At 39.7% G+C, this 24690-nt stretch overlaps 1 protein-coding gene across 2 annotated transcripts in view; it reads left to right on the forward strand.

Annotated features, from left to right (window-relative positions):
* SLC38A9 (solute carrier family 38 member 9) overlaps nucleotides 1-24690 on the forward strand; it is a 69741-nt gene that overhangs the window by 27799 nt on the left and 17252 nt on the right. For both annotated transcript variants that reach the window (XM_056112080.1, XM_056112081.1), the window contains 5 exons: nucleotides 940-1110; nucleotides 5703-5762; nucleotides 8494-8688; nucleotides 10136-10243; nucleotides 16515-16621. In XM_056112080.1, the coding sequence (XP_055968055.1) occupies nucleotides 940-1110; nucleotides 5703-5762; nucleotides 8494-8688; nucleotides 10136-10243; nucleotides 16515-16621 (641 nt within the window). The remainder of the gene's footprint in view (nucleotides 1-939; nucleotides 1111-5702; nucleotides 5763-8493; nucleotides 8689-10135; nucleotides 10244-16514; nucleotides 16622-24690) is intronic.

Consider the following 24690-nt stretch of genomic DNA (forward strand, 5'->3'; position numbering starts at 1 on the left):
TTTGATGTAGTTTTGGGGTTGATATGCATAAATTATTTCATTGGCTATTAATAGGTTTGAATAGTAGGCTACGCCACCAATTTTTTTCTGTGTATTTTCTCTAATTGCATTCTTTATTCATATTTCTTTTGTATTTATCCACAGATCACTTGTGGTTCTTATAGATGTGTTAATTTCTTTGTGATATATAAACATTTACTGTTTATGTTATCTCTTGCTGTTTCTCTCTATTCAATATTTGAATGGCTTTTATAGTTGGTTTTATATCTGCCTACCTTTTCTATTGTAATTTTGTTTTCTTCAGTTGATAGAAAAGGATACCTTTCATGGCTGGAGCAATAGTATAGTGGGTAGGGTGTTTGCCTTGCACATAGCCAAACTGGGTTTGATCCCGGGCATCCTATATGGTTCCCTGAGCACTAGGAGTAATTACTGAGTAGAGAGCCAGGAGTAACCCCAAGCATTGCCAGGTATGACCCAAAAAGCAAAAAAAAAGCATAATCTTTTCAAGTTTTTATTTTTACATTGTTTTCTAATTTTTGTGGGATCTGTTTTTAAATTTTTTTATCTTAATTATCAAATTTTAATTGGTGTGTTATAAAATATGACTCAGGAAACCTTTTATTTTTAAATATACCAAATATTATCAGATAATGTCTTCTCTGTCTTACCAATGATCTTCTCTAGTGTTGGCTTATTACTCTTATTATAACATTTTATGATACTATAACTTATTTATCAAGATTTCTACATTATTTCGTTGACATACATTTCTCTTTATGTATTTTATTTATTAAGTTTTACTTGTTACCTCACAGTATATTCTAATATTTGATGATAGAATATTCATAATATTTTGCTAAGTATATTAATTTAAGAAAAAGTTATGAGTATAAAAATATGATGAACATTTACATTTTTCTATTTATTTTTATATAGCATCTGTAGATAGCAGTTCCTGGGAATTCCCCGATGTCTGCAGACATTATTTTGGCTCTTTTGGACAATGGTCAAGTCTCCTTTTCTCCTTGGTCTCCCTCATTGGAGCAATGATAGTTTATTGGGTGCTTATGTCTAACTTTCTTTTTAATACCGGAAAGTTCATTTTTAGTAAGTATCCATATTATCTATCTTAACACACTTACTTTTAGGTATAATAACCCCTGTGGTGTTTTCATTTCAGCCTTAAAATCAGGACTTGTGAATTTAGTAAATCCAAAGTAAAATATAAGATATTCGTAAAGTAAAATATTTTCAGTTCTGGAAAATAAACTGCTTGATCAGTATGTTTTCTCAAACATGTGTGTGCTCATTTCCAAGAACTACTTTTTGAATTCAGAAAATTCTTTCAATTTCTCTAATATAAAATATGTCTAGGCTTCTGGAGGTCTTTTAAGCATTTAAGGTATTTCTACTGTAAACCCCAAGTTTTAGGTTACAGAAAAGTTTTTGAAATGTGTTGGTATTGGTTGCTCCAGAATCTGATATGTCAGGGCCTGGGGCTAGGCCATTGGCAAGATCACCTGCCTTGCATGTGTGAGGCCACGAGACCATCCTGATGCTGCCCCACATGTGTCCAGACAGCTCTGCCGTGGCACTGCTACAACATGTGCTGTCTCCCAAGCACTGCAGCCACATGTGTATGTCCCCAATCACTGAAATCCCCGCAACATCACAAGGGGAAGGAATGAACAGAACTTTGATGTGCAGTTTTAGCAAGAGTGTACAAAGGCTAGGGCACTTGGCTAGCATGTGGCTGCAACGGTGACACTGTTTCAGATCCTGACACCACATATGTGTGGTCCCTGGCACCTCCAGGAAAGGCCCCTGAGCATTGCCAGATCTGGCCCCAAACCAAAACAAAGTGTGAGAACTTAAAATTCAAGAACAGTAGGAGAGTGGAACTTATGATAAACATATTTTCATAACATTGAGTTGTCATGTTTCCCAGGTTAATTCCTTGAATTCCAATAGGAATCATAGAAATTCAGGCCAGATGTGTTAGATGGCATTTTCAGTTGGCAAGAGAAGCTCAATTTTATATTGAATATGAGTCTTAATTTTTCCTTGATGACTGATAGACTTAAAGTGTACTGTATGTAATTTTTCCTTGATGACTGATAGACTTAAGGTGTACTGTATGTTTAGCTGATTTTAAGTAAACCACATGCCATATATTTAAAATTTAGACTTAAAAGGAAAGCAAAACAAAATAAATATTAACAATCATAAGGAGTTAATTTTGCTAAGAGCTTTTGAGGAGAGATGAATAAGGAAGATAAATTCTGTTTTTAGAGCTGGGGAAACATAGGAATGTAGGCACTAAAGCACATGTCTTGCATGCTGCCAAACCCCGTTCAGTCTCCAGCACTGCATGGTCCCCTGAGCACCATCAACATGACCCAAAATCCCCTTCCAAAAAAAAAAAAACCTTGTTTTTAATTTTAAATAAACTAGTATTAAAATGAAGTTTTTTTTTTATTAACAAGCATTTGTTTCACGGCATTTTCACTAATATACAATATTGTTGTTTACTGCATCTTCTTTTAAGGTATTACATCATATGCATGTATCATGATTTTTTTATTCTCAACTTGTTGGATATTTCATTTTCTTTTTAATTACTTTCCTACTTTCAGACAATTCTGTATTAAAAATCTTTGTTGGTCTCCTGGTTTACATGTAGTTAGTTCTCATCTAACTCTCTATAAGAAAATTATCTGGAATCTAGGATATTCACTTTTTCAATTTATTAGAAATCACCACATTTTTCTTAGTAAATTTTTCTTATTATATTGTTATATTCTTCTCAACAGTTTTTGAAAATTCCTCTTGTTTTATAACTTTATCCACAATTTTATCAGACTTGAATTTTGCTACTCACTATTTGAATACACATTTTCCTTTAAAAAGTGTGATAGTAATATCCTTGGACCATTTTTCTGTTGGATTGTTAATATTTTTTTTTTATTTTTTTTTTATTTATTTATTGAATCACTGTGGGAAAGGTTACAAAGCTTTCAGGTTTATGTCTCAGTCATGCAAATATCAAACACATTTCCCTTTACCAATACTTATTTTTTCCCATGAAGAACCCCAATAAAACCCCACCCCCCACCCCTCCCCGTCCCTGTGAGGCAGATGAATTCTAGTTAACACTCTATCCGCTTTGATTAGATTGTTTCAATAAAAGATTCACCACTATTATTTAGAGTTTACCCCCCCCCCCCAAATCAGACATGCTGAAAAAGCATTGTGAAGTGATTTGCTTTCTACAGCTGGGTTCAAGAATTAAATGTTGGTTTTGGATTTCTGCTATTTTACCTATTGACCCTGGAAGTATTTCTACTGAAAGTCAGATAGTTAAGAAATTGGTTTCTGTGTTCTGGAGTCGTGGCCGTGCTGGAGAGCCGCTCGTGGGGGGCAACTGGTGGCCTCGGTAGGGCGTGAAGGGCGGAGCGAAACGCCCCCCTTCCCATGAGGTTTTAGTCGCCCCCACACTCCCGGCTCATACCTGCTGTCCACAAGGCTCCCATGTGGCCGCCATCTTTCTTTCCAGAGAGGAGAGGGCGAATGGGGCAACACCCTTTCCCCTCCGGCAGACTTGATGGGCTGGATCAACGCATAGTCCGTTCACTTTTCTGCTCCAAGCTGCTGGGTTCTGCATTAAGTCTTTGTGCTTCTGGGGCCATGGCCGTGCTGGAGAGCCGCTCGCGGGGGGCGACTGGTGACCTCGGTAGGGCGTGAAGGACAGACCGGAACGCCCCCCGACCCATGAGGTTTTAGTCGCCCCCACTCCCACGGCTCATACCTGCTGTCCACAAGGCTCCCATGTGGCCGCCATCTTTCTTTCCAGAGAGGAGAGGGCGAATGGGGCAACACCCTTTCCCCTCCGGCAGACTTGATGGCCTGGATCAATGCATAGTCCGTTCACTTTTCTGCTCCAAGCTGCTGGGTTCTGCATTAAGTCCTTGTGCTTCTGGGGCCGTGGCCGTGCTGGAGAGCCGCTCGTGGGGGGCAACTGGTGACCTCGGTAGGGCGTGAAGGACGGACCGGAACGCCCCCCTTCCCATGAAGTTTTAGTCGCCCCCACACCCCCGGCTCATACCTGCTGTCCACAAGGCTCCCATGTGGCCGCCATCTTTCTTTCCAGAGGGAGGAGGGCGGAAGGGAGCAACACCCTTTCCCCTCTGGGCAGAAATGATTGCCTGGATTAACGCATAGTCCTTTCACTTTTCTGGATTGTTAATATTTTTCTTGCTTTTTGGAACTCTTTGTAAACTTTGGATACTAATTTATTTATTATTCTGTTGAAAATATCTTCTCTTTATGGCTTGTCTTTACTTCTTATGTGGTGACTCTGTTGTTCAAAATTGTGGAAGGCACCAGGTACTTGGGCGGGGCTTGGAGAATCCCAAGGACTGCTCACGGGGACCTGGGACCACTCCTGGCCGTACTTAACCACTTGTATAAGCAGCACAGTGTGGACAACCAGAGTCACCTAGTGGTGCTGGGGAACTCCAGGGTTACAGCTGACGGTACTGGGGGCACTGTATTGCATGGGGGACAGAACTCCAGACCTTACACATGTGGTCCTGGCCTTCGAACTGTTTCACTAATCACTTTCAGAAGTTTTCAGTTTTACTTTCAAATTATTCAGTCTTTTCCATTATGGTTTCTACCTCAATTTGTCTGTGTCCAAACTTCCCTCTTCTATAGGTACCAGTCATTTATTTAGGGCTCACTCTAGGTCCGTTATATCTGCTGAGATCCAATTATCAAGTAAGATCACATTCTAGGGCTTCTCTTTCTGATGAATGGGTTTGGGAAGACCCTTTAATCCAGTAGACTTGATATCAAAAAGTTACCCTGATGTAAGTTTTCGGCTTCAGGAATTAAAGGAAGGTGCATAGCTTCCAATTTTAAATCATTAACAACCTTAGAAGTACTACAAAGGCTTTAAGTACTAGATTACTTTTGAGAAACATTCAGAGGTAAAAACATTTACATATTATATCTTATGATCTTAATATCATCCAACATGGGTAGAATTCTAATCTTGGACTACCAGGATGTAGGCACTTTTGCCACTGAGCCTTTTACCATGGATGCCCTGGAAGACATGTTTTTTACTCATTCTCTTATTTGCTTAAAATACACATGTGTGGCCATCTGAATGCACTTTTCCATACACTTCCTTTATAATAACTTAGCCGTGCTTATGAGTGATAACTTTATAGCCTTTGGTCTAGAGAAGCATTACTATATTTTGAAAGAAAGAAAGAAAGAAAGAAAGAAAGAAAGAAAGAAAGAAAGAAAGAGTAAGTGGTTTTCTAGGTAAGTTTGATCTTGGAAATGTTAGGTTTCTTCTTTTGCAGACTTAAAACTTAATATAAGATATAAATTGTACTTAGAGACTTTTTTATGAGTATGAAGGGAAAAATATATGCATTATCTTAATCCAGGGCTTTTCATTAAATTCAGCCCTGTAGGTTTTCAACATCCTTGAGTATATAAAAAATTTTCTATGGTAGGGCTGAAATCAGTATCAGTCATGTAAGTGAAGAAAGATGAAGGTGAAGCTGTTAATAGGTATGGTACTATTGGATCAGTAGACTTTTATAGAAAAAATATTTTTTATAAAAATTTTTTAAGAGGATGATTATATAATTTTGAATTCTGTTTCTCTCTTCAATTTCTAGATTTTATTCATCATATTAATGATACTGATACTATACCAAGTACCAATGGTAGCAACCCTGGTAAGTAGTTTGGAATTTAAAGTTTAGTTGATTTTTTATTTTTTTTCATCGGCTGCATAAAAAAGATGTCAGACAGAGCCTATAGCTTTAATTTCAGTAAAGGATTAATGCAGAATCATTACCACTGTTTACTGAGCCACTATTAGTTGAATTGTTGACAAATGGTTAGGGGTTATGTGTTTGTTTTTTTTTGTTGTTGTTGTTGTTTTTTTAAATGTAGGGGTACTGCTCTTTATTCAGCCATTGATTAAGCTAATTGGATTGATCATGAACTCCACATCACCTTTTTTATTTGTAATGTTAATTTTATTTTATTATTTTTATTATTTTTTTTAATCACCGTGAGATAGTTACAAAGCTTTCCTGTTTGAGTTTCAGTCATAAAATGATGCATCACCCAACCTTCCACCACCAAGAACACCAGTTTCCCCCCTTCCTCCTCACCCCTCCCCCTGCCTCTATGCCAGACAACCTCCCCCGTACTCTCTTTTATATTGCTTGTTATGAATAGCATAAGATATCGTGTGGCCACATGCAGCTGTGTGCTCTTGGAATTCTAAAATTTTTGATAAGTAGGGTCTGGAGAAATCTCTGCAGGGAGCTGCTTGGTTCGGAGATTCTTTTGTGTGTCTCTAGATCATGGCCATTAAGTAGCAGCCAGAGGCAGTTTGTGGGCGTGACCTCCAGGATCCCAGGGGAAGAAGCGTGGTGGTAGGAGAAGAACCAGCCGATTCCCTATCCCTTGAGACCTGGACTTTGCAGTCACTGAACCTGCATACCTGTACTTCTCATTGGGTTCTGGAAGTTGGCGGCCGCTGGGGCTTTTAAGGGACAGCTGGAGGGACGACGGCACCATACCCCAGTGACTGTTTAATTTCTTGGGAAATTTGGTCTTGGGTTATTGGGCTAGAGGCACAGCAGCAATTCTGGGATATCAGGAAGCCTGAAGGCACCATCAAGCTGCTGATGTACTTCCCCCCTCAGGTATGGGTTGACCTGCTGGCGATGCCATACCCTCCCTGTTGTTGTTTTTATCGCTTGTTGTACACCATTCCAGCAATATGAAGGGCCATGTGGGACCAGAGATCAAACTCAAGACTTGCAAATGCTAGGCATATACTCTGCTGCATAAACTACATCCCTGGTCTGGGCAATCAGTGAAAAAATATCACCTCTACAGTGTCTATGCCTATGAATAAGCATTAAATTTTTTCAGTAACCTACATTGCAACTTACAATTTTAGGAATCTAGTAGCATTGTTCTCAGTATGCTTAGTTTTAGACATTATTTTGACTACAGATGTTTCAAATAACACAAATCTGTATCTTATTTGTGTTATTTAAAGTTTTCTAAAAGTGAACAGAGATTAGTGAGTACAGAAACGCAAATTGAAGATTTGGGGAAGGAACCTTAATTTCTTGTAAAAAAATTCTTTTAATTTATTTATTTAAAACAGGCCTTTGGGGCATGGGGAGATGCCCAGTGAACTGGAGCATGTGCTTTGAGTGCAGGAGTCCTGGGTTCAGTCACTGGTGCTACATGGTCCCCCAGGAGTAGTCCCCAAGTATTGAGAGGTGTAGTCCAAAATAAAATGAGTAGCACTGTCCTCCTGTTGCTCATCGATTGGCTCGAGCAGGCACCAGTAACATCTCATAACAAATTGTGAGACTTGTTGTTACTGTTTTTGGCATATTGAATACGTCACGGGTAGCTTGCCAAGCTTTGCTGTGTGGGTGAGATACTTTCAGTTGCTTGCCGGGCTCTCTGAGAGGGGCAGAGGAATCAAACTCAGGTTGGCCATGTTGGCTGCACTCAGGGCAAACACCCTACCACTGTCCTATCACTCCAGCGGTAGAGCATTTGCCTTGCGCGCAGCCAAAATAAAATAAAAGCAATTAAAAAATAAACCTTTTTGAGGGATTGAAGTGATAGTACAGGGGTTAAGGCATTTGCTTTTCATGTGGCTGACACCATTTCGGTCCTGGCACTCTGTATGTTCCCCTAAGCACCATTGTGTTTGTACACCATTCCAGCAGTAAGCTCTGAGCGCAACTGGGTGTCACCCCTCTCCAAAAAAGGGTTCCAAAAAAGGGGGGAAACCTATAAATCTGTGTGGCTTATGGTTTCTATGATTTATCTACTCTGGCAGTCATAGGAAAAGTGAATATAAAAGCTAACAATAATTGTATCATTAACCTTGAATATCTTTTAAAGCTTCTATGTGTTTAACTTCAGAGATACTTAATTGATGTCGTTTTGATAGAGCTCTTTTGATCGCTAAGATGACAGCTAATTTGATACATAGTAAACCTTTTATGTATTAGGAACTTTTCCAGGCTCTGGGAATATAACAAACATATGAACATTATCTTTCATGAAGCATACGCCCCAGTGTTTGCTGTTCAGTACCTTATTTTCCCCCTTAATTACACTGATTAGTATTGGGGAAATGACTCAAATTTCTGGAGTACCTGCTTTGCACGTAGGAGCCCTGGTTCAGTCCCCAGCATTGAATGGCTCCCCCAAGCACCACTGCGAGTGACTTCCCTGGGGTATCTCTCACCCAAGATCCTTAGATTTAATCGGCTTCCCCTCTCCCCCTTCCTCACTATTCATTCTTCCTCCTCCTCCCCAACTACCCTAAGAATGCTATGACCCCCTTAAAGAAAATTTCTTTCTGTGAGCCAAGGGCTCTGTGGTCTTTTCTAAGTGGCCGCTTTCCTTTTGCAGTGATTTGTCCCAGTGCTGCGAGTGGCGGTCCTCCTGACAACACCTCTATGATCTTCTACGCCAATGACACCGAACTCCAACAGTTTGAAAAGTGGTGGAATAAATCCAGGACAGTGCCCTTTTACCTCATAGGACTTCTCCTGCCGCTGCTCAATTTCAAATCTCCTTCATTTTTTGCAAAATTTAATATCCTAGGTAAGCCGAGGTATCAGTTGTGGAACCCCACTGCATAGTAGAAAACATGATGGATTCGTGGAAATAGGGGCAGCTGGGGACATATCTGGAAGCCAGTTCATCTGTATTTAATTTGCTCACTCATAAGTTCCCCTGCTTTTTGATTTTTGTGGGGAATTTTGCATGGAGGAAAATGTAGATGACTATTTCGAGTCCAGGTCCCTTTTTCTTCTTCAGACAGGAAGGAGCTGTGTTTCTCATTCTATTCCTTTTGAACAACTTCTCTTTTTCTAACAGGGTACAGGTAGAAGAAGTAGATTAAGATTTTAGAAAAGATCCAAATTAAATGTAATAGGAATCTCAACTCTAAGAATTAAAAACATTAGGACTAAAGGTAGTTAGGATATATTTTTAAAAGTATTTATTGTAGGTTAGGTAAGATGGACAAGTTGTATTGACTTTTATAGTATTGATGTATACAGTAACTGCACCTTCATCACTGCCAAATTGCCCAAGATCCTTTATTCTGAATATAATACCTGTGAATCTGGAACTTTTCCCCCTTTAGCAAGTGGTGCTACCCAATCAAAATTTCATCCAGGTGTTAGATCAGATTGTTCACAGATCTGTGATTTGTAGCTTTTCTCAAGTAGGCTTGTGAGAGGCAGCCACTGCTTTTCTTTCTCTCATCTTTCACTAACCCTCTGTCTTTTTTCTAGACCATTAATTCTAATGCAAATATTAATAGTTACCTTTGTGGTTTATTTTTCTCCTATGTAACTTCACAGTTTCATAATGAACTCTCAGCATGTATCCATTAGCAAACCCAAATTACAAGTAAATTGGGCAGTTTTGCTTTCAGAATGTATCAGCTACCTTCATCTGGTTCTTCTTTAGCCTACTACATAATTTCCTGCTTTGTTTTTTCTCATAGTTTGTTTCTATTATTCAGATTACTCCCTACTAAAATACTGGGGGTAGGGCATTTGCCTTGTGCATGGCTGACCCAGGCTCAATTGCTAGTACACCAGATGATCCCCCAAGCCCACCAGGAGTGATCCTTGAACCCAGGGCCAGGAGTAAGCCCTGAACACCACAGAGTGTGGCCCCAAAACAAATGAAACCAAAAAAAAAAAAAGAAGAAGCCCTTAGGAATAAGGATTCAGTAATTTTCCAAATATTTTTGAGAATGTAGAAACAAAGGTTGACTTTTAAATAGTTTGGAAACTGAATGATAGTACAAGATTTAAGACATTTGCCCTGCGTGTGTCTGACCTTTGGCTCAATTCCTGGCATCACACGGTCCTCTGAACAGTGCCAGGAGCCACCCAGAAGCACAGAGCCAAGAGTGGCCACTGGTATTGCTGGGTGTGGCCCCCAATCCCAAAATAATAACAAAATATAATAATAAATAGCCTGTAAAACTGAAGGATGATAAATGAGTTCTGATTCTTTTTTTCCCCCTCAGGCACAGTATCTGTTGTCTATTTGATTTTCCTTGTCACTTGGAAGGCTAGTCATTTGGGTTTTCATTTGGAATTTCACTGGTTTGAACAAACTGAATATTTTGTGCCAGGTGAGTTATTTTGGTCAAATCATTAATACATTCCAACAAATGATTCTTAAGTTAACTGTTACCATTCTAAAAGAAAAAGTGGTACATGCAAGGAAAGCACCCTATCTGTTGTACTATTGCTCTGACCCTTGCCTTGGTTTTTGTTTATTTATTTACTTACTTTTAAAACTTAATAAGAATAGATTATGCAGTCTATGTATTTCCTGTATGCATAAACGCTCTAAACCACTACCCTGCACTATTCCTCTGGGCTCCTAGCCACGTTTTATGCTGAGCATTTGTATTAATACAAGTTATTGGAAAACCAATGGTTTTTCTTTTTAATTTAAAATATTTTTTTTATAAAGTTGTTCGTAATGATTTGTTACATTCAATATTCCAACACCAACCCCACCACCATTGCACCTTCCCAACCAGTGGTCTTTCTTAGGGGTAACCAGGATTCTGTCATTTCTTCATGGGATTTGAAGTTCATTGAAGTGACAGTGTGATTGAAACTCAAGGTCTCATTCTTTAGATTTTTCTTTCTTTCTTTCATTTTTAAAAACTATTTTATTCTCTTTTTTCTTTCCTTCCTTTTTCTCTTTTTTTCTATTCTTTAGACTTTTCTTGGAAAATATAACCCTGGAATAAATACCTGAGACTTAGAGCATGGTCAGTGGTTAATACAACTTATTAACATCTTTTACCCATATATTTTTGGAAGTTGCTATTTATCAGACTAAATTAGTTTCTATTAAATATTTCACCCCTCCTTTTTTTTTCTAAGGTAAGAACTTGGCAATTTCTTTATTTTTATACAAATTTGAAGGATTTTAGACACAATGGAAGTACTGTGAAGCTATGAATGAATGATTCTAAATGAGGAAACAGAATTAAAAATGAAAGTGACTCATCTTTAAAATGAATAAGTAGAAAATAGTACAAAATTGGCTTATAACGGTTGCTTTTTAACTTTTTTTTATCATTGGTTCATGCAGCCTAATATATCAGTTTTCTTTTAGTTTGTTTGTGAGCCACACCCAGCTGTGCTCTGGGCTTACTCTTGCCTCTGCTTAGGAATCACTCCTGGCAGGCCTCGGGGACTGTGTGTGGTGCTGGGGATCAAACCCAGGTCAGCCACGTGCAAGGAAAGTACCCTACTGCTGTACTACTACTACTGCTCTGGCCCTCGCCTTGTTTTTTTTAAAACTTAGTAAGAATAGATAATGTAATATATGAATTTCCTGTACACATAAACAGTCTAAACCGCTATTCCTGCACTATTCTGGGCTTCTAGCCACGCACACTTAGAATGTTTTTGCTAATTCACATTCCATTAGGTGCAGATTCCATGTTACCCCTCACTCATTGATACTGAATAGTGCCTTCTTTGTGTGCATGTTAGTTGATTTTCATAAACTGAACACACAGATCACAAACAGAAGTTACTGCCACTAGTGTGTTCCTTTCACTCTCCTGATTCGCAATATCATCTCCTGCAAAGGTAACCACTGCTGGAACTTCCAATCCCAACTGTTACTGTTGTCTTACTATTTTTTTTTTTTATTTACTAGCAGTAGATTAGTGTAGTGTGTATTCTTTTGTGTCTGGCTTTTTTCTGGATTTTTAATTTGTTGTTTTGATCATATTCAGTTGTGCTTTGGGGACCATGTGGTGCTGGGTCCCTCCCTCTCTAACCCCCCCCCCCCACATACACACACACATGCACATACCCTATGCCCCATTCTGGCTTTCTTATGTAGCTTTTCTCGTAGGATGGATACTTTAAAGGAGGAATTGGAGGAAGAGGTATTCTAGGTCAAGGGAATAACATGTTTAAGTCATAGTTAAGTCTGAGAAAACATCATCCATCTAGGAAACTACAAGAAATTGGATGGCTGGAATGGAAAAACACTTGTCGGGGTAGTAATAGTAGATTAAGGATTAAAAAGTCAAGGCCAGATCATGAAGAGCCTTTTGTTCTAAGCTAAAAATAGCCTCCTGGCTGTCTGTAATAGTCTTCTTTCCTCTCATTAGAGTTGGCTGTACTAGGAAATAGACTTTCTTGCCTTCAGGAAACTAACAGATAGAGGAAGAATAGTCATAAAATTACCTTTCTAAAAATAGGATTCAGAATGGGAGTCTGCAAATACAAAAAGCAAAGAAAAAAAAATCCAAGTTGAGGTCAGAGGTGCTATAACTCCATATGTTCACTCTCTCCGAGTTAAAAAAAATTTAGAAAAGCAATGATAGTAAGAGCACTGTTAGAATCTTGTTATATAGAGAGCTAAGGAATTCTAAGATGATCATTCAAAGCTGGTGAGGAGTAATTCAGTACCAGAACTCACTGCTGCTTTCTTTAATACTTCCAGTACCAACTGTGTGAATTCAATTTCTCCAATAAGCAGATATCAAATATGAGTTAGAAATGCAGGAAATGTGTTGGGAGGGTCACTTACACGGGGAGGGGCCGGAGTACAGTGAGTAAGAGGCGTGCTTTGTATACACCTGACTTGGGTTCTGTCCCCAGCACCACATATGGTCTCCTGTGCCCCACCAGGAATGATCCCTTGGCACTCAGCCAGGAGAAAGCCCTGAGCACAGTCATGTGTGGCCCAAACTCTCACCTCTACCCCCAACTGCCTAAATTTGTTCTGTTCACTGCAATGTTCGGCCCTGGAGAGATGGTTTAGTATGTAAGGCGCTTGTATTGTACACAGCTGACCCTGCACAGAGCCAGGAGAAAGCCTTAAGCATAGTTGGGTGTGACCCAAACACCAAATAAAATAGAAATAGAAAATGACAGGGTAGAGGAAGTGGAGTAGGTATCGACATCAAACCATAATGTAGGGACTAGAGTGATGGTACAACGGGTAGGGCATTTGCCTTGCATGTGGCCAACCTGGGCTCAACCCCCGGCATCCCATATGGTCCCCCAAACATCCCCAGGAGTAATTCCTGAGTGCAGAGCCAGGAGTAACCACTGAGCATTGCCGGGTGTGGCCCAAAAAGCAAAAAAATAACCAATTAAATTTTTTTAAAGAAACCCATAATGTAGCACAGGTATCTGTGAAAGGAAAGAGAATGGGCTGGGTAAGATTACACTAAGATGATCCTGCCTAACTCAGTATAAAGCTCTAGTATAGAAATTGCTTGTATAGGAATCCAGGATTGGTCACATAGGGCCACTGCTCTGCTCATTGGCTGGAACTGAGCAATGTGTCACTTCTGCTTGAATAGGTCAGCTGATCCAGTGTCAACTACAGCTCAAAGCTATCAGCTATCTGTACCTCTTGCTTCAGATTCTTACCTGAGAGATCATCTGAGTAATACACCCCCATCGTGGGTGCACCTTTAATTTTTTTTAAATCTTCTAATCAGTTATTACATAGGCATTAGATCACCAGAATTTATTCATTTCATAATTGGGATTTTATACTTTTCCCCCATTTTTTTCTCTCTCTTCCTTTTGTTGCCATCTCTTAAGTTCACGCACTCTGAAGGTCATTCCTTGTGATGCTCACACACTGGGTTTCGGTTCTCACCTGGGGCCTTAGCCTTGCTTGTGGTGCTTGCACACTGTTGCAGTGCACTGGGGCTCACCCTGTGGCACTAGGATCACACTGGCATAGTGTGATCACACCGAGCAGTGTAGGTGGTGCTGGGGATCAGACTCGTGGCTTCACAAATGCAAGATGGGTCCTTCACCACTAAGTCCCGTCCCATGTCCCAACACTCACCAGCATCTCTCCATTTTCCAACCCCTTGCCCCTGGTTCCAGCATTCTGCTGTTTCTATGATTTTGACTTTTTTTTTCTGATTCCATGTAGAAATGGTATGTGTCATAGATTATGTGTCTTTTCTAACTGTTTTCCACTTAGCATAAGGCCTTGAAGATCTGTTGATATTGTCAAGTGGCAGTGTTTCATCTTTCTCAGGACATATGTTGCATTACATATGCCACACCTTCTGTATCTGCTCATCCATTGGTAGACATTCCATATCTTGGTGGAGGGAATACAGTATCATGTTAGTCTTCATCAGGCACCAGTGGCCATGGACCTGAAGTGACCACTTGCCTGGTCATGCATTTGGAAGCTCAGGTGAGGAGCAAGTCCATAGGCATCTGCTTACATGCCTGCTGCCAAGTATACTTAGCCTCAGGAGAGCGAGTCCTTGGGCCCTGAGCTGACATTATTCTGCTTTCTCTGTCTCTCGTCTCTCTGTCTCTCTCTGTCTGTCTCTCTGTCTTTCTCTGTATCTCTGTCTCTCTGGTGTTTGGGGACACACCCAGCAGTGCTGAGGGCTTATTCCTGGCTCTGCACTCAGGGATCCCTACTGGCAGGGCTCAGCAAATTATTTGGGGTGCCAGGGATTGAACCTGGGTCATCTGCCTGTAAGGCAAGTGCCCTACCCGCTATGCTCCAGCCCCTGTTTTGCTTTCTGAATGAGAGCCCTTCCTAAGACTCACGACTGCAAGATCTAGAGAGAATGCAAAGTAGGAGTGCAGATGTAATCCTTCCCCAAGGCAGAGCAACTGTAATGAGGTCTTGATGCAGTGGCTGAAATGAGCAATGTTCCTAGACCCAGAAATGAACTGGGTGCTCTACCAGTGGCAGAGAGCACAATTCAGTACCCAACACTTGGCTCATGTGAATATTGTGCTAATGAATATGGGAGTGCAGTCATCTCTTCAAGATTCTGTTCTCATTTCCCGTGGGGAAGAGAAATTGTTTCCTGTGAGAAGAGGGATTGTTAGAACATCTGACGTTCCATTGTTTATTTTTTGATGTTCCACCATATTGTTTTCCACATTGGCTGCACAAATGTACTCACATCAAAGTTGGCCAAGGGTTTCCCTACATCCTCAAACATAACATTCTCTTGGCACTGAGAATAAAGCTCAGTGTAACAGAATACATGTTTAACGTATATTAGTCTCTGCATTCAATTCTGTACCACCACTGCTTCCCCCAAAAAACAGTTACGTTGAATATTTCTCTTGGCATCCTATTCTCTATTTTATTTATTTTCATGCTGATCTTTGTTATTTCCTTTGTTATTTTCATACTATCTTTGGACTAAATTTTTTCTTCTCTAGTTCTTTAAGGTGTCAAATAAGGTTGAGGGTTATTTTAAATGTATTTATTACTAAAAATTTGCAATTGGAACTGCTTTTGCTAAATCTCAGGTGTTTTGAGGTTTTTATTTAAAAGTTTTTTATTTCTCTAGATTTTTTCTTTCCCCAACTACTCCAAGAGCACACTGTTTAATCCCTAGGTATTTTAAATAGCATTTAAAATTTTTCCAGTTTTCTTTTAATCATTTATTTGTTTCCAGTTCCATGCCAGTATGATTTTTTAAAAAATTACTTTTTATTTTAATTTTCTGTTTCTTACAATAGTGTTATTATCTTCCTCATCCCTCCCTGTCCCTGTGAAAAAGATTTTTTATATGAGTTAAGTTTTATTAAAAGTTCAGGATGTATTTTATGGCCTAACTTGCAATCTCTTCTGGAGAATGTTCTATATGTGCTTAAAAGTATATATTCCTCTGCTGTTTGGATGGAGTGTTCTATAAATATTTGTAGTCCATCTGGTATAATAGTTTAAGTCTAGTGTTTCCTTGTTGATTTTCTGGCTTGCTAGCAATCCATTGTTGAAAGAGTGAAATACTGAAGTCCCATATTATTATTGTTATTTCTATCTCTGTTCAGATCTGTTAATACTGGCTTTTAAAAAATGTTTTAGTGCTCTGATGTTGGGTGCATAAATATTTATAAATGTTTTATCTCTTGACAAAATCTTAAACTGTTTGCCATGGTTCTTAATTGTAATGAATCACTCTACGAGGTTTTCTCTGTTGCTTTCACAAAGGTCATTTTCACCAGATTTTTTGTTGTCATCAATTTATTTAGATTGATTTTGTGTTTATCACAATGGAACTCCACCAACTTGATGTATATAGACTTACCAAAGTTGAGTGCACGCCCACAAATATAGGCTTGGCAGTTATCTAAGGCTGTGGTATTTTCATAAATGTGGGCCATTATGGCTGAAGACAATCTTCGGCATATCTGGTAGAACAGTATTAACATCCATTACATCTCCAGCAGCAGTGCCTTCCCCAGAAATGATAGTGGGTTATAGGTGGAACCAAATAAAACCAAAACCTGAATGTACCTGACCGTTAGCCATTGCAGACTTGACAGTGGCAGAGAAAGAGACCCAATATTCATTTTCTACTGGCTAATTTTAATGTGTTTCCCCCCTCTCTCTTTTTCCCCTAGAGATTAGATTTCAGTTTCCACAGCTGACTGGAGTGCTCACCCTGGCTTTCTTTATTCATAATTGTGTTATCACACTCTTGAAAAACAATAAGAACCAAGAAAACAATGTGAGTAATTACCTGAGAACTTCCATTTTATTATTGAATCTTTCTTTCTTCCTTTATTTATTCTAAATTGAATTACCATGAGATACAGTTACAAAGCTTTTGTGTTTGAGTTTTAGTCAAAAAATGATCAAACACCCATCGCTCAACCAGTATTTTCCACCACCAATGTCCCCAATATCCCTCCTGCCACCCCCAACCTACCCCACTCCCTGCTTCTGTGGCAGACAAGTTCCTCCTTACGCTCTACTTTTGGGCATTATGGTTTGCAGTACCAGATACTGAGAGGTCATCATGTTTGGTCCTGTATCTACTTTCAGGACACATCTCCCAGCCTGAGTGGTCCCTCCACCATCATTGACTTAGTGATCCCTTCTCTATCCCAGCTGCCTTTTCCCCCAGATCATGAGGCAGGTTTCCAACCATGGATCAATCTTCTTGGCCCTTGTCTCTACTGTCCTTGGGTGTTAGTCTGATATTATGTTATTTCATATTGAATCTTAATTTGAAACAGAACAGTGACCAACAGATATTTTTTCTGTAAAGATTCAGGAGGTAAGTATTTTACGCCTCATGGTCTGTATGGTCTTCATTACATTTACCCAACTCTGCTGGCTGTGGTGATAGGAAGTAGCCATTATGCAATAAAATGGGTGGTAGCTGTGTTTTAATAAAAATTTTGAGCTACTCCCAGCTCACAGCTTACTCCTAACTGTGTTCAGGGGACAATTTATGGTGTAAGGGATCAAATTTGGTTCAATTACATGCAAAGCAAGCTCCCTATCTGCAGTACTAACTTCACCATTCCCCAATAAAATTTTTATTTACAAAAATAGATAGCATACTAGATTTCGCTCTTAGGCCACAGTTTCCAATTTCTGCTATAAGAGCAATCCCTTTTTGATTAATCAGTCAATTTTACATGCATCTGAAAGAAATTTGAAGATGTGAAATTGTACCCCTAATTTAAAGTCTTACAAACCATTGCTTCTTAAATAAAATATAAATACAGTTATATTCAAAAATTAATAGGTATCACATAACAATAGTGACAGAAAGTTTTTAAAAAATTCCTGTGATTGAGATGGAAGCCAGAGAGGCTGGAGCAATAATTGCACAGCAGGTAAGGTGTTCGCCTTGCACACGGCCGACTCAGGTTAGATTCCCAGTATCCCATATGGTCCCCTGAGTGCTGCCAGGAATAATTCCTGAGTACAGAGCCAGGAGTAACCCTTGTGCATTGCCGGGTGTGACCCAAAAAGCCAAAAAAAAAAGAAAGAAAGAAAAAAGAAACCAGAGAAGTAAAAAAGAAAATAGAAGTGGAAAAATGAAAAACAGCAAGATAGTGCTTATTTATTTGGTGGGAGAAGCATGTTGAGCCATACCTGGCAGTATTTGTGGATGACTCAGGATTAGGGATTTATGTGGTGCCGGGGATTGAACCAGAGTTATCCACTTATAAGGCAACCTCTGGGCCATCTTTCTAGCCCTAGAAAAATAGTATATTTAAACTCAGTCACACTGATAATCACATGACACTGTCCTCCCGTTGTTCATCAGTTTGCTCGAGCAGGCACCAGTAATGTCTCACAACAAATCATGAGACTTGTTGTTACTGTTTTTTGGCATATCGAATACATCATGGGGAGCTTGCCAGGCTTTGCTCGTGCGGACGAGATACTCTTGGTAACTTGCCGGGCTCTTTGAGAGGGGCAGAAGAATCAAACCCGGATTTGCCACATGCAAGGCAAATGCCCTACCCCCTGTGCTATCACTCCAGCCCCGCTGATAATCACATTAAATAAAAATAACCTAAAGCAATTAAAGGCTAGCATAGAAAATTATGGTATCTACAAGAAATTTTCTTTAAATATTGAGTTGTAACATGCAGACAACTAATCAAAAAAAAAAAAAACTGAAAGAGACTTTTAATACCAAAGTGCACTTCAAGACATTGTTAAAAATAAAGATAATGTGGGAGCCCTTTGTTTGAGCCCAAGTACCACACGTACAACACTGCCAGGAATAGCCCTGAACACCACGCTGGGAGTAGCTCCTGGGAGCTGCTACCAGGTGTGGCCCGAAAGTACACAAAAAATAATAGTTTACCCCCAGAAAAATATATAACTGAACCATATAAATTTCTTTCTACTCATGGCACAAGATTTTAACATTAACACTAGCTCCTCACCAACAGTTTAAGAAGTCCATTCATTGTTTTATAAGAATCATAATTGGCATATTCTTGTTAAATTGCTCACCCTCCTTTATTTAAGGATAAAAACTTATGGGTTAAGTGTGAGTATAACATGAGACTTCATTAGAAGTATTTTGTATTTTTATTTTTGTTTTGCTATACGCAACAGTGCTCAAGTGTCTATTTCTGTCTCTTTGTTCAGGAGTGACCCCTGACATGATGGGGATTTGAACAAGGGCAAGTGAGATGCAAGACATTTGATCTTAACCCTTCAGCTATCTCCCTGGTCCTGAGATGGTATTCTTAACCCTCAGATTTCCAGGCATACAAGGTGATTTTCAGTGATTAAGGAGACTTTGGTGCTAAAGTTTGAGAAGCACAGGCTTATGGAGAGAATGATACAATCCATGAGAATCGTTACTTTCAAAGTGGGTTGTTTGACCTAAGTTGGCATAGGAGGGCTATTTATTAGGATAGACAGATGACTTCGTTGGCGTCATTTCAAGGATGGCAACATTTTCAGCTTCTAATGTACACCAGATACACTTCGATGACGTACATACTATTTTCTGTGAAGATGAAGTAGGTATTAAAAACAAATAATACTCTTAAGTTTAGTAAAGCTTGAGGTAGGCAGTTTAATTCAACTGGCAATAAGTTAGGGAATTTGTAAAAGGGGATTTTATCCCTCAATTTCTTCTCTACATATCCCAAAGTTCCCGATGTTTACTTAGGATAAGTAAGATTTCCTTCTCATTTTTCCTCACAGGCTTTAAGACTATTAATGACAAAAGTGCAAATGCAATAAGAATAAACATTTTCAAGATAAATACCAAATCTAAAGTGGAAGGGAAGATAAAAACTCTAAAAATACATTTGCCTAAAAAAAAAGGTATGAGAAACTGATAAGAGAACTTAACAAGAGAACTTAACCCTTAAGTCATCCAAAAGTCATGACAAAAATAGAAACAAGATTATATGACCCGATTGTTAATAAGAATGAGGTCCATTTAGCAGAAACTCTTTCCTAGGCCTATCCTGAAGATGAAGAAAAGTTTTACTCCAGCCTCTGAATAAAGGATGGTGAGCAATTTAATGATCATATACCAATTATGAATCTTATGAAACAATGAAGTATTGTTCTATGTATGGGTTTCTTGAACTGTAGGTGAGAAGCTAGTATTAACCTGAAGTCTCATGTTCATGTTGACACTCTTGTGCTAATAATTAGCCTTTCTAAAAAATAATCTTAAAGTTAACACATTATAGGTTTGTAGTCATTCACTTTGTATGATTTCTCTATGTGTGAATTTCAAGTACTTTGGTTAAATTAATAACTTTTTTCTAATAATACGGTTTTCTAATAATTTTTTAAAATTTTCTAATAATTTTTTCTAATAATACGGTTTTCTAATAATTTTCTAATAATACGGGCTGGAGCGATAGCACAGCGGTAGGGCGTTTGCCTTGCACGCAGCCAACATGGCCAACCCGAGTTCGATTCCTCCGCCCCTCTCAGAGAGCCCGGCAAGCTACCGAGAGTATTTGCCCGCATGGCAGAGCCTGGCAAGCCACCCGTGATGTATTTGATATGCCAAACACAGTAACAACAAAATCTCCAATGGAGATGTTACTGGGCCCACTCGAGCAAATCGATGAACAACGGGAGGTCCTTTTAATAATACAGTATAAATTGATAACTATATGATATAATTGAGCTGCTACAGGATTAGAACTATGAGTCTTTGTTAAGAGTGGTATCTGCTGCAGCTGGGAGGTGACTTGCTGTCTCAGACACCAGCCTTGTATGTGTAGGGCCATGAGTTTTATCCCCAGTACCACTGCATGTGCCAGGCACAGCTCTGGTCTCTCTGCTCTTCTGACCCCCAATACCACAAACACTTTCTCGCCACACCATTGCCAGGTGTGCGCAAGCTTCAAAGCATGATATGTGACCTCAGGCCCCCAACCAGGTGTGCATGCCCTACAGCCAAGCATTTATGCAGCTCCTGTCATAGCACCATCAACAGAGGGAAGGGAAGAGAAAAATTGAGTAGCCCCTTCGATTTGCAGCTCAGTGCAAAATAGTACAAATCCTAGTTACATCACTTCTTTCCGAGGTCTGTCAGTGATTGTCACTGTACATATATTTTTCAAAGCAACGGTAGGGCTTGTGTCCTAGTTTCCCAGTAATGAGCCCATATGATATTTTGCAAAATTGGAGAATTAAAAGCTAGGGCAGACAAAGAGAAATAAATCAAGACAAAGTGCTATCATCAAATACAAAGCAATAATGCTGGCAATTAGACTTGGAGTCACTAAAGAGATAGCTGACTGAGGAAATGATGGTACTGTTGCCTTTTGAGAGACTTTGGGTGTGTAGCCAGAGGAACTTCAGGAAGGTGAACCTATCAGTATGTATGTGAGATATGGTTGTGAAGGGGAAAATGCATATGTCCCAGAGAAAGGGACTCTGTCCCCAAACTCACATCGAAAGAATTCTCAGAGCTGCTTCCTCTCATTGAAGCACAAAGGAATAAAACATTGGCCAACAGTGCACATAGGGAAGAAAGGAGTGCGGTAGAGTTCCATGGCAAAAACGCTTGCTTATATTCTTTGTTTTATTTTGAGAGGTAGGAGTCTCAAGTTCAAACTACTGTTAGTAAGTTCTTACAAAAAAGGTCGAATACTTGAATTCACACCATTTCTGATGTTTTCATTTGGCTAGTGAATCAATACTAGTTTTCCCATTGGTTCATTTTTCTTCCCATTTTAACCAACAGTGAGAGTTGTTAATGTTTTAGCAAAAATCATGAAAGATCACAAAACAATCATAATTTTTCCCATTGATGATTATGATACTTGCAAGATTATTTTTTTAAATTGAATCAGTGACATAAACACTTACTAAGTTGTTCATGATTGGATTTCAGTCATATAATGTTCCAACATCCCTTCGCCAGTGTACATTTCCTACCACCAATGTCTCAGTTTCCTTCCCCTGACCCCCAACCACCTCTATCTCTATGACAGGCTCTCTCTCCCTCTCTTTCTCTCTCTCTCTCTTTCTCTTCCTCCCTCCCTCGCTCTCCCCCTCTCTCCCCCTCCTTCCTTTTCTCTCTCTCCCTCTCTCCCTCACTCCCTCTCTAGCTCCCTTCCACCCTCCGTACTTTGGGGCCTTATGGTTTGCAGTGCGGATAATGAAAGGTTATCAGGTATATCCCTTTACCTACTTTCAACACTCAGTTTCTTGCACAGTCATTTTTGTAAACCAATGTTAACCTATTAAAGTAATTGATATAACTGAGTTAGGGTAGGGTGAGTTCTACAGCAACTCCTGGCTCAGTTATTATGGAAATGATTTGCTTCTCACTCTCAGGATCATGCAAGCTGATGAGTGGCTTGTAGATCTTCACTGGGAACCAACTTTGGAGAAATGTTAGTCATAGAACCTTCACCTTCAGAGGTTTTCCTCGTGTTGGTAGGCATACTCGCTGCTCTTTCATTTTGAGTTCTTTTTCTTCATGCCTGTGATCAAGTCAGCATGTACCTTTTCTAGGGATTTCACACGGTGATGGTAGGTTAATTGGGTAACTCTCTGCCTCTCCTGTATCAGTAAGCTCTGGCTACATGAGCCCATGCAAAATTGGAGAATCAAAAGCTAGGGCATACAAATAAAGAGAAGACAAACAAGTAGCTTCCTGTTCTACTTGTTCCTGGACAAGAAGGAAGTACAGTGGAGCAGGAGTGGGTAAACCCAAGTTCCACCGCAGCCAGACCAGCCTCGTTCTCAAAATGAGGTGTCCACGCATTTCTACAGTCTCTCACTACCATGTTGAAACTAAATGCCATGTAAAAGGCATTTGAGATGAAGAACAGTGAGGCTCTTAACCAGATATAATAGATTGTCCAAGTTTGACTTTTTTTTAACTAGACACAGAAATTTATACATAAATATATATATATATATATATATATAACTTAACAGGACATAATCCTATTTCTTAGTAAGGCGTACCTTACCCCCTCCACCCCCCCTGCCCCCCAAAGGAAAAAAAAGTTATATTGTTAAAGATCATCCAACTCATTCTGTGTCATCCGAACATCTGTAGTCCTGGGACCAGTAATGGAGCTCCGTGGTAGAGTGTATACCTCACACATGTGCAGTCATGAATTCATCCCTGGCACAAGAAGTCAACCAGAACTCCACTCTGATTCCCCACACCTCTTTCCTTCCACCTGCTGGTATCCCCAAAGAAAGGGAATATAGAGTCTCTACCACCGTCCTTAATGTGTAGACCAACCCTTTGGTGTTTCTTCATATGTTTATTTTGATATTTGGACCAGGCCCTGTACTAGATGGGCTACTCCAGGCTCGGTACTCAGGAGTCACTCCTAGCAGTGCTTGAGGGACAGTGTGATGCCAGGGAGCAAGCCTGAGCCTCCTGCTTACATGGCATGTGCTCTGCCTGTTGAGCTCTCTTCTCTCCATCACGCTTTAATGGGAATCTTGTGCAGTGCCTTTTGTTTGTTTTTTAATATTTTGCCTGCATTTATTTAGCTTTTCCTCCTGCTTTATGTCTTGTTATTTCCTTTTTTGCATCTTCACTTAAAAATCTGTGTAGTCTACTTAACTAAACATCTGTAGAAATCTTTATTTGAATGATTAAGTAGTTTTGTATGGTTAGTTTCCATCATGTTAATGCCTCACTAGATATTTTGTCTGTGAATGGTTCATGGAACAAATTATAGGTCATGTTTGAAAAACAGAATGAGCTCTCAAACCCACTTTGCCCTGCTGTAAACCCTGTTATCATTTTAAGTCGCGATAGCACAGCAGTAGGATGTTTGCCTTGCATGAGGCCAGCCTTGCCGAGCCAGGTTCGATTCCTCTGCCCCTCTTGGAGAGCCCAGCAAGCTACCGAGAGTATCTCACCCACACGGCAAAGCCTGGCAAGCTCCTCGTGGCATATTCGATATGCCAAACACAGTAACAAGTCTCACAATGGCGACATTACTGGGCCCACTGGAGCAAATTAATGAACAATGGGAGGACAGTGCTGCAGTACTATTATCGCTGTGATTAGGTCCTTCCAAGAGTCCTGGCAGTCTTTATTTATTCACAAAGCAGAATTGAATTCTTGGCATAGTACCAGGGCAGATGATCACTCGTGACTCTTTAAATATATTTTGTACTTTGTGGCCAGAGTAGGGTGCTTGCTTTGCACATGGTCAACCCAGATTTGATTCTTGGTAACCCATCTGGTCCTCCAAGACCCAGTAGGTATGATCCCTGCCACAGAGTCAGGAGTAAGTTCTGGGCACCACCAGGTGTGGTAACCCACACACCTCTCGGAGAGCCCGGCAAGCTACCGAGAGTATTCGATATGCCAGACACAGTAACAACAAAGTCTCCAATGGAGACGTTACTGGGCCCGCTCGAGCAAATCGACGATCAACGGGAGGGCCTTTACCTTTACACACCCCAAAAATTAAACATTTTTTACTTTGAGCCCCATTTTTTTAAAGATAGCTTTTTCCCCACCTCTAAAATTATTTTTAAAATGTTTTCTAAAATTGTCTGCCATAGAGGTGTGGGGGCAGGGGGGAGGTTGGGATGGAGGGTGGGGGATACTGGGGACATTGGTGGTTGAAAATGTGCATTGGAGGACAGATGCGTGTCCGATCATTGTATGACTGAAACTCAAACATGAAAGCTTTGTAACTGCATCTCATAGTGATTTAATTTTAAAAAAAAACTGACAAAAGGTTTTCTAAGTACTTTTTAAATATTAAGAATTTGAATTACTATATAGTTATATATAATTAAATGGCTTTTAAGAAGCCAATATCTATAGTTTTAGTAGAGTAATGG

This window comes from Sorex fumeus, unplaced genomic scaffold (genome assembly GCF_029834395.1).
Source record: "Sorex fumeus unplaced genomic scaffold, SorFum_2.1 ptg000015l, whole genome shotgun sequence".
Classification (NCBI taxonomy): Eukaryota; Metazoa; Chordata; class Mammalia; order Eulipotyphla; family Soricidae; genus Sorex; species Sorex fumeus.